At 37.3% G+C, this 17129-nt stretch overlaps 1 protein-coding gene across 1 annotated transcript in view; it reads left to right on the top strand.

Moving 5' to 3' along the window:
* Nucleotides 1–15571, top strand: part of LOC134654584 (uncharacterized) — a 53042-nt gene extending 37471 nt beyond the window's left edge. The window contains exons 2-3 of the mRNA XM_063510053.1: nucleotides 14311–14444; nucleotides 15154–15571. Coding sequence (XP_063366123.1) covers nucleotides 14311–14444; nucleotides 15154–15436 — 417 coding nt within the window. The 3' untranslated portion in view covers nucleotides 15437–15571. The remainder of the gene's footprint in view (nucleotides 1–14310; nucleotides 14445–15153) is intronic.
* Nucleotides 15572–17129: the final 1558 nt, after the last annotated feature.

Raw genomic sequence — 17129 nt, 5'->3', positions numbered from 1 at the left:
ATTTCCACAAGATATTACTTAGAGATCTAATTCACATCTAATAGATATCTAACACGATCTATTGTAAAAGTGACATTGGTTGCCCGAATTGCACTGCAAAACAGAACTAGTTGAAATCTAAACTATAACATAACGTATCTAGAATGGATCTAGTACGTGTCGTCTCTTGTGAATATCTTGAAGTTCGAATACGGCAGTTAGTGTGTATATGGACTAAGGAAACGTTGATCTAGTGTCATACTCGTACCTACACACACATGCAGAAAAACATAAGGGACCATCTTATGTTCTCGGAAATTAAAGAAATTGATTTTTGGATGTGACTTTTGCCAAAGACAAGACGCGACGTATGTAGCACGCGGTACTAAGAAATATACTAATGTGTACACTTTTTAGTAAAATGTATCTTGCAATTGATTGTACCTTTAATACATTGAAGTCATGGGAATCAACTGACATGTAATGATAGGTTTTGCCTGACATCGGATAGGGTACATCCACCGGGTGGTCTGATTGCAATTTCTATTTCAATGTACTGTACCTACGTGATACTTTATTATTATTACTATTATATCTTTTCAATTGAAAAATGCTATCTCGTTACTAGATTACGTGTTATGCCGTAGAAAAGAAAATTACATTGGAATCAAACGTACCACTTAACTCCACACTCGAAAGCAGTTAAGTCAATCATTCCGCAGTAGGTACTTATCAACGCGAGAGCATATCGATTCTGATAGCTTCCCACTAAACAGATAGACTGCTTAGTCACCACACTTCACACAAGTTGTACCTATATATAAGTCTCGTGGTGACATAGGTCTTTTTGGAATGGGGAAATGGGATGGCAGTGACGGACCGGTGTCAACATCCCGTTGTCACTCATCGGTTAAGTCCGTTGCGTTTGCCGCAGCTTCCGCGAACCACTTGAATTACAAACTGGTACTTGTGCGGGTACTTACTTCGCTTCTCGCTTTGTGGATATGTTCTCAGCTAATAGTGGCTTTGGCGTCTGTAAACGCAAACGTTTCCCATGTTATCCGGATTTGATTTTATGTGAAATTGGATTTGGACTCAAGTTAAACTCAAATTTAGTATGTAGGGAAGTTAGTTAGGCTTCCCTAACCCCTTTTTCTATTATTTCCGGGGTCGTGCTCTATCTCACAATACGATCAGTGGAAAACAGAGTAGTATTATAGTAGTAAATTATCGAAATTGTCGTGTCCTTTTCTTGACATATTAGATTTTTCTGTAATTATCTAGATTAGCTTTTGGATATCATTATCTTCCTCAAATGATATTTCGTACATATGTGTCGCATTGTGTCGCTTTTCGATGAAGGAAAACATCGTGAGGAAACCGGCCTAATCCCAATAAGACATAGTTTACACTTACCGCTAGGCCACCAACGCTTTTGGATTTTTGGTATTTAAAGGACACAGTCATCCATGAATGGCATCCCTGATGATTCGTAATGGCCCTCTATGAGAGAAGCAGTATTTTTCCATTAAGGTTGTTGAAAGATAACATAGAATTGAATCGAAAGTCTACTTTATTACACCAATCAACGACTATACCATTAAAGGACTTATTTGTTACAAATTCCTTCGGCTAACTGATAAATTGGTATCCAATTTGGAGCTATTACTTAATCGCCGTTGAATTTGTACCACCCGCATATATATCCCTCTTCTCTTGTCTGCTCTTCTGATTTACATACGTGACATGCTGACATGACATGGCATTCATTTAGGCACATTGTTTGTCAATGAGATTTTAAAATTGATATTTCTAAGGGTACTGTTATTGAGATAAGTTTATTTAAAATTTATCAAAGTCCGATCGCGCATTACTTTCGATGAATTAAAAGTATTTTATGAATTGCAATTGCTACGTTATTTCTGAAAAAAGCCATAAAGTCAAACAAATTTATGTAATTTTAGAACAATGTTTCGCTGGCGTAAAAAAACAATGTGATGTGAGTTTGACAATGTCAAATTACTTGTATTAGTTAATTTGAGTACCTATGTACAATTATGCCTATTTACTTTTAACGCAGATTACATAACTCAACATCAATAATAAAACCAATCTCCATTGACATCACAAGCATGTTGTTACAAAAAAACGAATAAAACAGATAAAAACTGTCAGAATCATTGCATGGAATGTACGAGTTAAGCTAACATATCCTTCACACGCGGTCAACGTCTCATTTGAGCTTCGTAATAGTTTAAACTATATTAAAACAGAAGTGTACTAAAAATAATAGAATAGGGAAGGGTCGTAGTAAAAATAGATGCTTCCCACCCTCGTCGGAAACTGCGGTGAGATAGTCCCCCCAACCACAAGTTAAAACCAGAATATATTTGGCCTCGAGTTTCGTAATAACTATGCGTATTCAGAGACCTTGCTTACACTGGTTTCGAGGAAAAGTAATACGTGATGGGAATAGACGAACAGGACGCTAGGATAATTTAATAACAGTAAGAAACTGAATATTCCGTGAGAAGTTCTCAAGAAGGGTTTTTTCAAGTTATATTGTTTGAATAGACGGATGGATGTGAAGTTGAAGGATGACTTTTGTTTGTTGCTTTTGACATGACAAGTGTATTATTTCTTGCAAGTCACTAGTTCACAGTTTTTTAAGATAATATAACTTTTAGTTTCAGCAGAAAGCATTTGTGTTGACACGTACTGTCAACAGCCTTGATTTTTTCTAGGGACCAATACAATTGATTTTTAATTATAGCTGGTCAAGCAGATCTTGTCAGTAGAAAAAGGCGGCAAATTTGAAAAATGTAGGCGCGAAGGGTTATCGTCCCATGGAAAATTTGAATTTCGCGCATTTTTCTACTGACAAGATTTGCTTGACCATCTATACCTATTCATTTTTTATTCTCCTATTTTTTAACGATTATTCTATATTATTGCGTACTATGCAGCGGGAAAACTATACAGGGTGCCATTTGAGTCGTGATCAGTAATATGTTTTTCTAACTCCATAAACAACGAGCAATTTAATTCCCCTACTCTTACTAAAATCAGAAAAGATTTTTTTTATTTTTTTGTTTATTTTTTGTCATTTATTTTACTTTTACAAGTGGCAATGTGGTATTTAAACAGCTTTGTAAGATATTTCAAATGAAAAATTAAGTAAATTTTATTTCTAACTGGGACAAATGACAAAATTGATGTCAATGACAGTTCCGATTCAAAGAGGCGATTCAATTTACTAATTTAAATATTTTAATAAGCCGTTGTAATATCCTAAATCCACTTATAAAAGTAAAATAAATGACAAAAAATAAACAAAAAATAAAAAAAATCTTGTCTGATTTTAGTAAGAGTAGGGGCATTAAATTGCTCGTTGTCTATGGAGTTAGAAAAACATATTACTGATCACGACTCAAATGGCACCCTGTATAGACATAAGTAGGCACCTAAACGTTATTAAAATATTGTTCAACATTTTCTAAGTACTACCGAAACATTCGAACGGCGGCCATGACTTGCACAAACATGCTTTTTAATTGTAATTGTCTACGATCCTGTCATTTTGTAATTACGGTGCAGTAATGGTTAGCAAGATTAATGGATGAGGACTGCGCTGGCGCATCCACTAATGAACACCGTGAACACGTAACGTCGTAAAGGTTCGAACACCAACTAATTACATCGTATAAATAAAGGATTCCCGACGAATAGTAGTCACATAAAACCTGAACACGCTCAAGGGCCAGATTCAGGGAAATTCATTAAAACGCGTATAGCTCGACCACACCGAAGTTTGAACTGTTTGAAGCTGAGGTCTGCTTAATGGTCGTGTACACAGAACATATTAAAGAGGTTAGAATGGCTATCGCGCGCAGTAGTATCGGAACCGGTGTGGCCGCTCGTTCCTCTCCACATTTCCACATTTCTCGCGCAACTGTAGTAAAAACTTGTGTGCCTGGTGAATGGATACGCCTCCTTTAGACAGATTTGATGTCTGGCTTCTTAATCTGAACGTTATTGTGGCGCAAAAGGCATGTTTACGTTTTTCGGTCAGCGCGGGCGAGTACTAGCATGCGAGCGTTTGCTCATAACCGGCGGCGACACGTACCCTGCTCGCATCGCCATTCTACTTGTTCTGTGGTCGTGTACCTACCTACATCAGGGCCATGTCTACTGCGGTCTTCACTATGCGCCTTTTAAATCGATGTGGTTGGATTGCTGAATAAAACGGCTATAAAACCAAAACTTGACGACCGGTCTGGCCTAGTGGGTAGTGACCCTGCCTGTGAAGCCGCGGTCCTGGGTTCGAATCCCGGTAAGGGCATTTATTTGTGTGATGAGCACAGATATTTGTTCCTGAGTCATGGTTGTTTTCTATGTATTTAAGTATTTGTATATTATACAGGGTGGCCAACTTAGAGGTATACAACTTTTTTTTGCCGCCATTTTATTTTGGCGGTAAATATGACAGTTATTGCATGAAAATTAGTTTGTGTAGATACGGCAAATTTATTATGGAGCGTTTTACGACGGAACAAAGTGTTTTAATCATTAAAAACAATAGAAACATTAAAAATAACGTTTCCCGGTCGATTAATTTCGAGAAACGGTGACATTGACTGGCCCCCAAGATCGCCTGACTTTTTTCTGTGGGGCTATCTAAAGGGACGTGTCTATGCTAATAGGCCAACGAACCTTCAGCAATTAAAACAAAATATTCGAAACACTGTCGCTGAGATAACGCCAGAAATGTGTGAAAAAGTGATGAAAAACGCGATGAAAAGGGTTCGCATCTGCCATGCTGCTAGAAGTGGACATTGTCTGACATTATTTTCCATGTGTAATTGCTGACCCTACATATTATATTTAACAAGGAATACTTAATATTCTTTAAGTTATATAGAATAAAATTTTAAAAATAAAGTGTATACCTCTTATTTGGCCACCCTGTATATATCTTTGTCTGAGTACCCACAACACAAGCTTTCTTGAGCTTACCGTGGGGCTTAGTCAATTTGTGTAAAAAAGTCCTATAATATTTATTTATTTCTTTGACACAGCGTAAAACCTATGCAAGGACGTTATGTATCTTTAAATTATTCTCTCTCAAAATAAGATTTGTATGCATTACCTTATTTAAAAATACGCGTTAAAAACGCAGTTTGACATGTTGCAGTGTAAACTGTGCGCCAGCTAGCTAGTAAGTATTTTGAGATTTGGAATGGCCTTATATCATTCATCTTTCTAAACATTAATTTATCTAATATTTTAAGATAGATACGGAGCCATGACCACTATGACCATATCGCGTGCTTAATAATAATAACTAAGTATACGTCACCCATACTTATAATTAAAGCAACACGCATGCATTCATTATGTCATTAAAGTACGCAGTCACCATTCCTGTACATCTCGTGCATTTAAAGAGCTAATGACTACGCTTAGTCCTAACCTAAGAGTCCAGGCGGCCTAGCCAAGGTGACGATCGCTATCGTTTCGCCATCGAATCGCTTTGTGTCACTTTATCACTCTTCCATATTATAGTGTGAAAGTGCAGCGGTCGGCAACCTTTTAGCAGCCAAGGGCCACATAGTAGTTAACGAAGTTGACGCGGGCCGCACTTTGTTAATACATTATGACTTTATCAGACATTGTCGTTTGTCAATATTACATACAAATTAGTCAGGGAGGCTCGCGGGAGTCGCGGGCCGCAAGTGACAGGTCCACGGGCCGCGGGTTGCCGACCGCTGCTGTAGTGTGACAGTGACAGTTGCGTTTCGTTCGCTACGGAGCGTTAGCGATTGGCGTGTTGGCTACGGGGCCTGTTTCACGTAATAACGCGTCTTTTTAAATGTGGGCAATTTCCTTCTTGCTGAAATCTCGTAAGTACAGAGCCATTATTATATCTTTCTACTTATTTTCAAATTTGTCTACGCTTTGTTTGCTATTTTAAACCTACTCGTCCTTTTCGAGGCGTTTCTCAATTCGGTCATATGTTTTTTTTTTAAATGTTTGTTTTTAATACAGTAGAGTCCGGTTATAACGACGCCCAAGGGACCGCTGATATTACGTCGTACTAACCGGACGTCGTACAAAACGAACTGCCAATTTTAATATATTTTTTTAATCAACATAATTACGTCATTTTGTATTTATTAATACTTATGCGACAATCAAAGAAAAAGAAACATTTCCTTTAAAATATTTATTTACGTTAGTATTACAACACTTTGTCTTAAATGGAGAGACTTGTGTGTTTAGAAGAAGCCACTTTTCAAGGTACGCGTAGTCGACTCACTCGTCATTCGCATCCCGTAAAATAAAAAGTCGTAATTCTTGGTGATCTAATCCAGCTCACGTTGTTTTTATCACACAGTTCGTATGTCCATCTCCTGTGTCTATAGATCAGCTCGAAGGTACCTACCAAAATATTGTATTGTACCTAACTTATGTACATAATTATGTATGTGAAGTTTAAGCTCAAATGAATAATGGAAATTGGGTTTTATTTAGTTTACAAGATTACGAAAAGTCACATGACTATTTCATCTTGCTGCGTATAGGCAAAAGGGGGAGGGGAGTTGGGTGCGCGGGACGGAGGTAGCTTCTTACCAATTATTTATTTGTAAAAACTACGTCGCTCGTCGTTGTAACCGGACTTGACGGACGGATTTTGAGTCAATTTCCGTCGTTAAAAGCGATCGGTCGTTATAAGCGGAGTCGTAATAAACGGTTGTACTTTCATAGTAGCTCGTACTAAAACCAAACAAGTGCCTATACTTACGTCGCTATAAGCGGTTGGTTGTTATATGCGAAGTCGTACTAATCGGACTCTACTGTATATCATTTTAAGATCGTCATCCCATGAGGCTCCACTTATTACGAGCTACCTACCCTATTATTGCCTACTTTCCAAACTTGCAGTTCCCGCGTTACAGATTTAGTTTAAAAAAGACGCACAGTACAAGCGAAATTACACCTTAAATACCAATAACTTGTATGTTGACTTTTATATCATCCACACGAGACTGGAAAACGTTCTATTTTGAAAATCCCCCCACGGCGATTGAACTCTGTTTTCAAATTGATTTATTTGTGCTTTTATGATACAGTCAGCAGCAGAAATTGCTAAACGGGCCAGGTGTTCAAAATGATCTTGACGCGACTTTATTGTTAAGAGAATAAGAGCGTGTCAAGGTAATCTTGAACACCTCGCCCGCTTAGCAACTTCGGCTGCTGACTGTACGTTGCGTTTATTTTGTCATGCGTAGGCTCAGATTTTTTCTTTTTATGCATGTGTCCGATTCCGAAATACGCGTTCTTCCACTGTTCGTATTTTTGGGATCTTCGCGTTGAGATTTTAATTAAGTTGACGTTGTGGACGTGCAACACGGGAGCATAGGGCTCTTATTTTGGATCGGCGTTTTATTTCCAGAACAGCTATTAAAATATTGGTTCAATTTTGAAGAAAATGTGGGTACATACTACAATCACCAAGCACAAATACGTTTGTTGATATGTCGTTTCGCCGAACGGTTAGTTAGTGCTTCTGGACATTTTCCGCAAATCGACAACCACTGTGCCTATCGTGAAACGAGGTAGCCCTACTCTAACCACTCCAGCTCCTCTATGAAGCCTAGCAATATTTTCAGGTTCAACGGGTTGTTTTTTTTCGTAGGTAATGTCGGGTTATCCATTTATTCCGGGAAGCGTCCAGGAGTTCCATAATTGTCTATTTTTGACCGTCATCGACCTGACATTCTTCCTGAACTGAAGTGTCTTGAAAACATACACATTTTACCTCTTGTATAATGCGCTTAAAAAGCGGGGTAATTTTGAAAATCGATAATATCTGCTTAATCAGAAGCACTTCATAGTACGGAAGTACTTACGCTACTACAAATCTTATTAAAGGCACCTTTTTTACTGTTGCTACGGTAGATATAGTGCTTTTAGTACTTATAGTAGATATTTATGTATATGATTTTTTCAAACCTCTTTTTGGTCACCAATCGGTGGCCACGCTTGTATCTTGCGAGCGACGTAAAATTGTTAGGTCCTTACCTGACATTGGTAGCATGTAAGAAAGCGGTGGATTGGCGCCACGGTTTACGTCTCGCTTTCGCACATCCGCGCCAACCAGGAAGATGAAAACTACACCGCTTCCTCACCGACTAGTCAGGACAAAAAATCTACAATCCCAATAAAGCATAAAAGGGTATCAGTTTCGGATGCACCCGCCGCAGGAAGCCGGTCGTTGAGCGCGTGCGCGCCCCAATTACTGTCCCTGCGCACTCATATAGCACGCTTCCGCGGTGCGCGAACTTAGATACCTTAACAGTCGACTGTGACTTTTCCTTGTGCACTTATATCAACAACATGCTTCAGCAACATGCTGAGATGGGGCCATTTAAACTATTCTATTCTATTCTATATTTGGAATGCGGGTTTGAAATCTTCGGAATTTGACACAAACGAACAAAATTCTTCTTTCCGCATATACCTATCTATTAGCTAACGAACTACATAGTTCTAAAAGCAAAACCCTGCAGTAAATTGTTCAGTGCACGTGCAAGGTGCTGAACAGCACAAATATAGATCGCTTCCGAGGCGCTGTGACGGTTTACGACGGTTCTATGAATTTTCTGGTTCACGGGGTTTGAATTTGAATACGGCTCGAGCAGCTAAAAGTAGAATGCTCATGGACTTTTACCACTCCGGCCTACTTACTAATAGTTTTATTTTACGTATTATTCACAATATCTGGGTGACCGAGCTTCGCTCGGAAAACATATAAAAACTCGAAAATGCGCGTTTTCCCAGAGATAAGACCTAGCTAGATCGATTTCTCGCCTCCGAAAAACCCCATATAGTAAATTTCATCGAAATCGTTAGAGCCGTTTCCGAGATCCCCGAAATATATATAAATAAATAAATATATAAATAAACAAGAATTGCTCGTTTAAAGGTATTAGATAAAGGGAGCACACGCGTTGTAGGTCGTTAGAAAATAAACTCTATTTATTTCTGATTAGACTTTTTTTCGTTTTGAAACTAGGAATACATTGAGATTTTTGGAAGTTTATGAAAGTGAGACCTAACCAACTGGCGCACGTATTCGGGTTGTACCCTATCTATAAATACCTAGTTAAATACCTAGTTAGATACTGCTAAATTGAAATTATTTTTATATCCCTTTACAGTTTTAATCTTGCAGTTTTAATTATTTAGGATCAATTTCCTTTACATAATCAATTGTACAGTTCTAGAGGAGCCGCCTTAAGTATCTTGCCCTGTTTTATAAGTCGTGTTGAACACTGTGTAATGAACAATATTTTTGCCTTCATCAAGTAAAAAATCGATCACATTCTTCTATTTTCTGTTTCCAAACGACAGCAAAACTCCCCATCACCGTAAATCCTACATTTGAACAGGAACAAGTTTCACTAAAAGCAATAACTTTCATCTTGTAGAGAGTAAAAGTCCATAACCGGGCGTCCCGGAGCGTGACGGCAGAGCAGACATCCTTTACACCAGTGTTGGTTACGGGTTCAGTTCAACGGCCAGCCATCGAGTCCTTGAAAGACTTTCTGTCACAATGTTGGATGCTTTGTTCTGAATTCAAACTTGCATCCACGTTTTACGCTTACATCATTCCATTTAACGGATGTGATTGTCCAGTTATGTAATAATCTAATAATCGGTCGGTGGAATTGTAAAGTTGAATTCTATTTTTGAAATGACTGTGAACTTGGAGTTTTTTCCGTTCCTTAGATTTTTTTGTCCAGTTGGATAACTGACGAACCTCTTATCTGGCACCTTGAAGTGACTATACTGACTATTGATGGCAGTGATAGCAGTCACTTGTTTAAAACCATAGATGTAAGTAAAATGAGGTAGATATGTGGTACCAGGTGCACCATCGTGAGCCATTAAATATAGGTTACGGAACCTACATTGAGTTGTATGGGTAGTCGTATGGGTGACGCCAACCTGTCAAGTTGTCAAAATCGTTGGATCAAATTTTAGTTTTGTCAACTATGAACGTCACACGTCTACATAAATAAAAGTTCATTGTTTAAAACCATCATTTTCATCTATCAGAGCGTCGTCGCTTATCGTCATGTGACCGTTTTCAACTCTTTGTTTAATAAACATCCGACTCACAATGAGAGGATGTGTGAAAATTAAGTTCGAGTGTCTTTTGTTTACTCTTGTTAAATTCTCCATTACGATTGATTACGATATAGGTATGTAGTATGTAATTATACTTACGATCAGAAAGGTGGAGGAGAATACTGATAATGATAATAGGTGAGATTAAAAATTCAGAAACAGTTAACAGAAACCTTTCATGGATATGTGCGTCAAAGAATTTAATTTCCGACCCATTTCGTACCTTGTCACAGTGACAATAGTATGAGGTTTCTATCAATCAATCAATCAATATTTTTATTTGTTCTCGCGACTAGCGACTTTCATACTCGTCACTGTGAGAAAGTACGAAATGGGTCGGAAATCAAATTCTTCGACTGTACCTATTAAAAAAGTTCAATGATACCATTATATCAAGGGAGAAAGGTTTTACAACTTCATAAGCAAAATGAACTTTTGCACTACAAAATACAGCTTGTTTTTAGCACCTAGGATTAGCAGTGGTTAGTGCCGTTATATAGCCACTATTCAGCTTTGCCCTTTAACGTGACTTTTGCCACTTCATTTTGAGCGTTGTACCAGTGGAATAGAGATGTTTATTGTTTACTGCGTGTATTTCAGTGTTAGAAAATGGTGTTCAAGTGTTAATTGGGCTGCAAATTAGTGCATACTGTTAGGTTGTGATGTTGAAATGTCATGTACCTTAGTAAGACACTGTACAGTCAGGATCAAAAGTAGTGTATCAGACTGCGTCAAAAGTATTGTCTCTATATATAATATAGAAGAATTAAACTCTTGATACCTTTAAACGTGTACTGAAAAGTATTTAAGGGTGGCAGTGGCAGATACTTCATATGCTACTATTGATCCTAACTGTATATACTTACATCTGTTAGGATTTTCACACTCATAACATAATATGTGGCTTTCCACAACAGAAGGGTTTCTTATATGCATCAAGTGCAATAAGGACCTTTTTATCTAAAATTCGAACAGAAATTCTAATAGAATGGTTCTTATTGCACATGAAGTATAAGTACCCTACTCTGATAGAAAGCCACATAATCCACATATCTTCTGCAGAAAGGCTCTGGCGCGTGACCTACCAAGAAAAATCGTTACATGTTAAAACGTTATATTTATATATTATACATTTCAGCAGAAGATCGCCGCCAAAAAGATTAAAAACCTTTGATTTAAAAGCATTTTTCACCGAAATACACAAGCACTGAAGCGTGTACATTTCTATTGTATACGCATGCGCGTGAAGATGGACACGCGATGCGCCCTAATGCCCTTCATGAATATGCGCATACGCATCTAATCGGAATACAGCGAAATGTAGCGGCGATATCGCTAGTCATGCTACTGCAGTAGGTTAACCTACTACTCTTTAGTTATTTAGTATACATATATTTAATTATTAACACGTCGCTTTTAGTAAATTTTACAAAAAACCACCAAAACACTGAAAAAGAAACAACTTCACTTGCAATCCGGAGGTCGCCGGTGCACACCCTGGCTCGTACCAATGAGTTTTTCGGAACTTATGTACGAAATATCATTTGATATTTACCAGTCGCATTTTCGGTGAAGGAAAACATCGTGAGGAAACCGGACTAATCCCAATAAGGCCTAGTTTACCCTCTGAAAGGTCAGATGCCAGTCGCTTTCGTAAAGACTAGTGACTACGCCAATTCCTGGGATTAGTTGCCAAGCGGACGCCAGGATCCCGTAAGCCGTGGCTAAATGCCGGGACAACGCGAGGAAGATGATGATGACACAGAAAAAAAAGCCGATCAATAAAATTTGATCAAAATCATAACAACAAATTTAAGATTTGATTGGAGTTAAATTCTTCATCAGAATACGGACGCTTAATTTTCTTCTAAACCATTAAACATCATCCACACTTCACAATTAGACGTGTTACATTAAATTACAAGCTACAAATATTATGAGCATAATTAAACCGTTACACCTTCGAAAAGTAATCCCGTCCTTTTTATGTTAAAGATCGTAACTGCATCCATTTTATATTTCTTGCATTTTATAAAGCCACGTTAGTATAACTATATTTCGAAATTATAAAAGGTACTTTTTGGGACTTAGGTCGTTTTGAAGTATTAATAGTGTTACGGAATTTAATAACGCATAGTTGAACCTATTTGAGTTTCCCGACAATGAATGAGAAGATTGAGAAGTGATAACACAATTTGAACGTTATAAGTTTGAGAAAAAGACCCCATTTTGAATGGATTTTCTAGTAAAGTTGATTACTTCATATAATTGTAAGTAATGTAATAACAATTTATATGTTAATGTAATATAAAGCGGCGGATTACAGGCGGATGTGCAGTTGCAACACCTGAGAGCGGTCGTTATAGAGTTTTGTTGGTCGATGGCCCTTTTATTTTGTATTACCACTTGATACAATAAGGCCTACCATACGTATTTTGACCGACCGGTCTGGCCTAGTGGGTAGTGACCCTGCCTGTGAAGCCGCGGTCCTGGGTTCGAATCCCAGTAAGGGCATTTATTTGTGCGATGAGCACAGATATTTGTTCCTGAGTCATGGTTGTTTTCTATGTATTTAAGTATTTGTATATTATATATATCGTTGTCTGAGTACCCACAACACAAGCTTTCTTGAGCTTACCGTGGGGCTTAGTCAATTTGTGTAATAATGTCCTATAATATTTATTTATTTATTTATTTATTTATTATTTATGACAGCTTAATATCTACGACTTCGTGCACGAAAAAGACTTCAAACTGCTCCCTTCCCTTCCTTAGTACTATGTTACTTACTTAATATCCAATTTTAACCCCCATTCTACCTACTTGCACCATCCCACTAACCCGGAGTTAACCGGTTAGACCGAGTTACCATGGTTACCAGTATAATTTGACACTGGGTTAAAGGTTTAACTGGTGGGTGGGATGGTGCAAGTGATGCTTAGAACCTAGCAAGAGGATATATGTAATCATGGGATAAAAGGATTAAAAATTTTTATGTCTTATTTAAGGTAACAAACTAATAGTGTGCTTTTTATAAAAATCCGTTCAAAGTAAGGGAAATTGGGGCAGGAATATATGGAGCAGCCTACACTTAGGGGACACCACATAATACGATTGTTGGCAATAGATGACCATAATTATATACATCATGGTTAGTTGCTTACGTGACCGCGTCTGACTCTTTCAATTACGCGTTGTTATATAAAGTGACATATCTGCTTCATCACGCCGCTAACAGTGTCCATACGTCTTAAGTATCAAAGGAAAAGCATGCCGAATTACCTTTGACTTGCCCAGCGACAAAGTTCGTCGTCACGACACTGATAGCTACCTAAAGTGTCATTCCATGGAACTTGCTAACTATGTAAACAAACCGCCATATTTATTGAAACTGTCAATAAATATGAATTTACTTTAGCTGGTCAAACCAAATTTGTCAGTAAATAAGAACAAAAAAACTACACTCATCCTTTTCTTTTGGGTGCTATAGTACTAGTGTAAGACAAAAATAGTATGATTTTCTCTGTCTGTTTGAAATGAGACAGTCTTTTGATAAACTATAGTGGCTTTTGTTTACATAGTTAGCAAGTTATATAGAATGACGCTTACATTGACATACGATCTGCGACCCAAATCCTTCGCGGCGACGCGGGTACCCTCACGACCAACACCATATGAGAAGAAAGCCGCAAGTGGCACACCAATCAGTCCCTTTTGTATCAACATGCGACTTTATTCCATTGAAACTTCCATTTGGAACACGCTAAATATAGCCTTAGATCAATTGCATCGCCGCAAATAGCTTTGTGCAATCAATTAGTGCTTAATTGACAATTCAATTTGAAGATACTTTAAATAGACTAGAGACACTGTTTCAGACTATCGTTTTGTGACGTATTTATATTAATTTATTTACTTTGGTTTTCCAGTTGATATTGATATATATTTTCAATTAAATTGATTAATAAGAGTTAATATCCATCTTCGTTTTGCCAATTCCGGAACGAGTGTCTGCCTTAGTAATTCCCATTTTAGACTGTATTTAATTTCAGACTTAGGTTTTTCGCAGCAATACGAGTATATTATTTTGTTATCCGTCACATAATTTAAACGTTACCTTTTCTCTTGTTTCAGAACTCACACCAAAGAGCCATGCGCCGTATCTCCCCCCACAACCCGGTGCGCCGGCGACTCTTTCCAGAGGCACATTTAGAAGAAGAAGCGCGTATGGACAACTGCGCCAACGTGCTGCAAGAATCTATAGCCAGGTACCAACTTTTACCTCTATCTCTATTATGTAATATTGGAGTGACTGAGACATAAATGTTAATTTTAAAAGTTCTTGATAAGCCATTTGCTTCCACTTCCATCATTTTCCACACTCTTCACCACACCAAACTGCCATACGCCGTATTTCAAGCAATACGTTGTCTCTAAGCCTCCGTGCTCATGTTTCTGCTTTTTTTGGGAGTAGGTTTTAAGGTTGTACCTATATACTCTGAATTTTTAGGTATTTAAATGAAAGTAATCAAATAATTTGTACATTTTGGGGTAGTTATAACATTTGTTGGTTAACCAACCAAATACAAAACCATCTGGATAAGTCACTGAACGACCTGACTTTAACCTACATTATTTGGTCGTGTAATGTTTTCATCTATCCTCAACTGGCTTAATGGGGTATGAATATGAGGGTAGATTTTGTTTACTTTTATTTAAATATATAAAGATACAAAAAAAAAAATGTTTAATTCAGAATATTAAAAATTCCATACAAATTGTTAGTACCATAATACATTACAGCTACATGTTAGTAAGTACAATAAAATAAAATTAATCATACAGACAATAGAGAAGAGCTAAAGTGATGTCCTAGGTATATTCATCAACAAGTAGGATTGTACCTATTGTGACATTTGTGACTGTGACGTTAAATGTGTATAGGTGTATGTAAATATAAAGCTTTATTTGTTCCAGGGATCAAGCCGCCATGACAAAGAAATATAATTTCGACTTCGCAACCGAGTCTGCGTTACCAGGCGAATGGGATTGGTCTTCGCGCGATGGCGAAAACTGGATCGGGTTCAAACCAAACACGATGGAAACTACGCAAAAAGATAAAGACTGCGTTGAAATGAGACTAGAAAATGAGACCACCCCTAAAGAAAAACCTGACAAGGAACTGCCTGCTGTTAGGAAGAGAAAGAGCGATGCGGCGGCGAGCGACAGCGGCGCGAGAAGGAAGATCAGTTTCGACTAAAATGGAAATTCGAGTTTAGGGTTGTCACACGCTTATGAAGTGCCACTTAAAGTTTGATAGATATAAAATTTCTCTTAGTTACTGGTTCAATCTACTTGCATTTCTGAGTGATGGAGTCATCTTTTACTTTTTAAACGTCAACGTATAGTAATTTAACGTTATTTTTAAATATGTCTCTTGTCGATCGAATCATTCGCACATACATGCAAATGTATGTGCGAAGCCCTGTTAATTGGCTTTAAAAACCGCCTAATATTATATATACTTTAACAATAATTACTAAAATTATGAAAATTCAATGGACTGATGATTTCCCTAAGAGGACGTTATATTTTAGAGAGTAACTGTAGATACTACCAAGTACCAACATTATTATTAAAGTCGTTTTCAGTTTTAGTCATATATTTATTTGTAAAAAGACTGTTTGTGTAAAATTTTGTAGAAATATTTATTTAAAAACGTAGATTTAGATATGTATTCATTCCGCTACATAACATCACAATTATGTAGTTTAGAGACACTTATTTTATATAAATGTAGCTAACATAAATATAAACTTCTTCATAAATCACTCCCAGATCGACGTATTTCATGTAAAATCTTAACCAATATGTTTTTATATGAAATATTCCTAGTCTCATCATCATCAAACATGTTTATTATATATCTAAGTACGAAATAGACTCATATTTAAATATTAACAATAACTAATCTTGCCTTTCGTGTCACATTCACATCAAGTGAAATGGGTCAAAAACTTTTTTAGTATGAGTTTAAGGTGTTGCGTATTTACTGTGGGAAACATAAAATAAACGGGCTTCAAAGTCATCTTACTTTTACAGGTATGGTAAGGTGTGATTCCACCAGCGTGCGTCCTTGTGACGCACACAGTGCCGCGCACACTGGTGGAATCCCGCCTTTAAGTATGATGAAAGTTTAGATACTTATATATCGTTAACTTTTGTAATGTCCACAGAAAAGACGCCGGTTTTTACCCAAATGGGTAGCTAGGTACGGAAGCCATTAGAGTTGTCTTTGCTTTTACTCGTATTTCTTTTGATAAAACAAAAAGAGGCCAAGTGCAAGTCGGACTCGCCCATGAAGGGTTTCGTATTTAGGCGATTTATGACGTATAAAAAAAAACTACTTACTAGATCTCGTTCAAACCAATTTTCGGTGGAAGTTTACATGGTAATGTACATCATATATTTTTTTTAGTTTTATCATTCTCTTATTTTAGAAGTTACAGGGGGACACACACACATTTTACCACTTTGGAAGTGTCTCTCGCGCAAACTATTCAGTTTAGAAAAAAATGATATTAGAAACCTCAATATCATTTTTGAAGACCTATCCATAGATACCCCACACGTATGGGTTTGATGAAAAAAAAAATTTGAGTTTCAGTTCGAAGTATGGGGAACCCCAAAAATTTATTGTTTTTTTTTCTATTTTTGTGTGAAAATCTTAATGCGGTTCACAGAATACATCTACTTACCAAGTTTCAACAGTATAGTTCTTATAGTTTCGGAGAAAAGTGGCTGTGACATACGGACGGACAGACAGACGGACAGACAGACAGACATGACGAATCTATAAGGGTTCCGTTTTTTGCCATTTGGCTACGGAACCCTAAAAAGCGTTCATATTTCACCAAGAACTAAAACTTTATTTTTTACGCCGCTAAATCTAG

This window comes from Cydia amplana, chromosome 15 (assembly GCF_948474715.1).
Source record: "Cydia amplana chromosome 15, ilCydAmpl1.1, whole genome shotgun sequence".
Lineage (NCBI taxonomy): Eukaryota > Metazoa > Arthropoda > Insecta > Lepidoptera > Tortricidae > Cydia > Cydia amplana.
The sequence above is the reverse complement of the archived record's forward strand: the minus strand, read 5'-3'. Positions and strand labels throughout refer to the sequence as shown.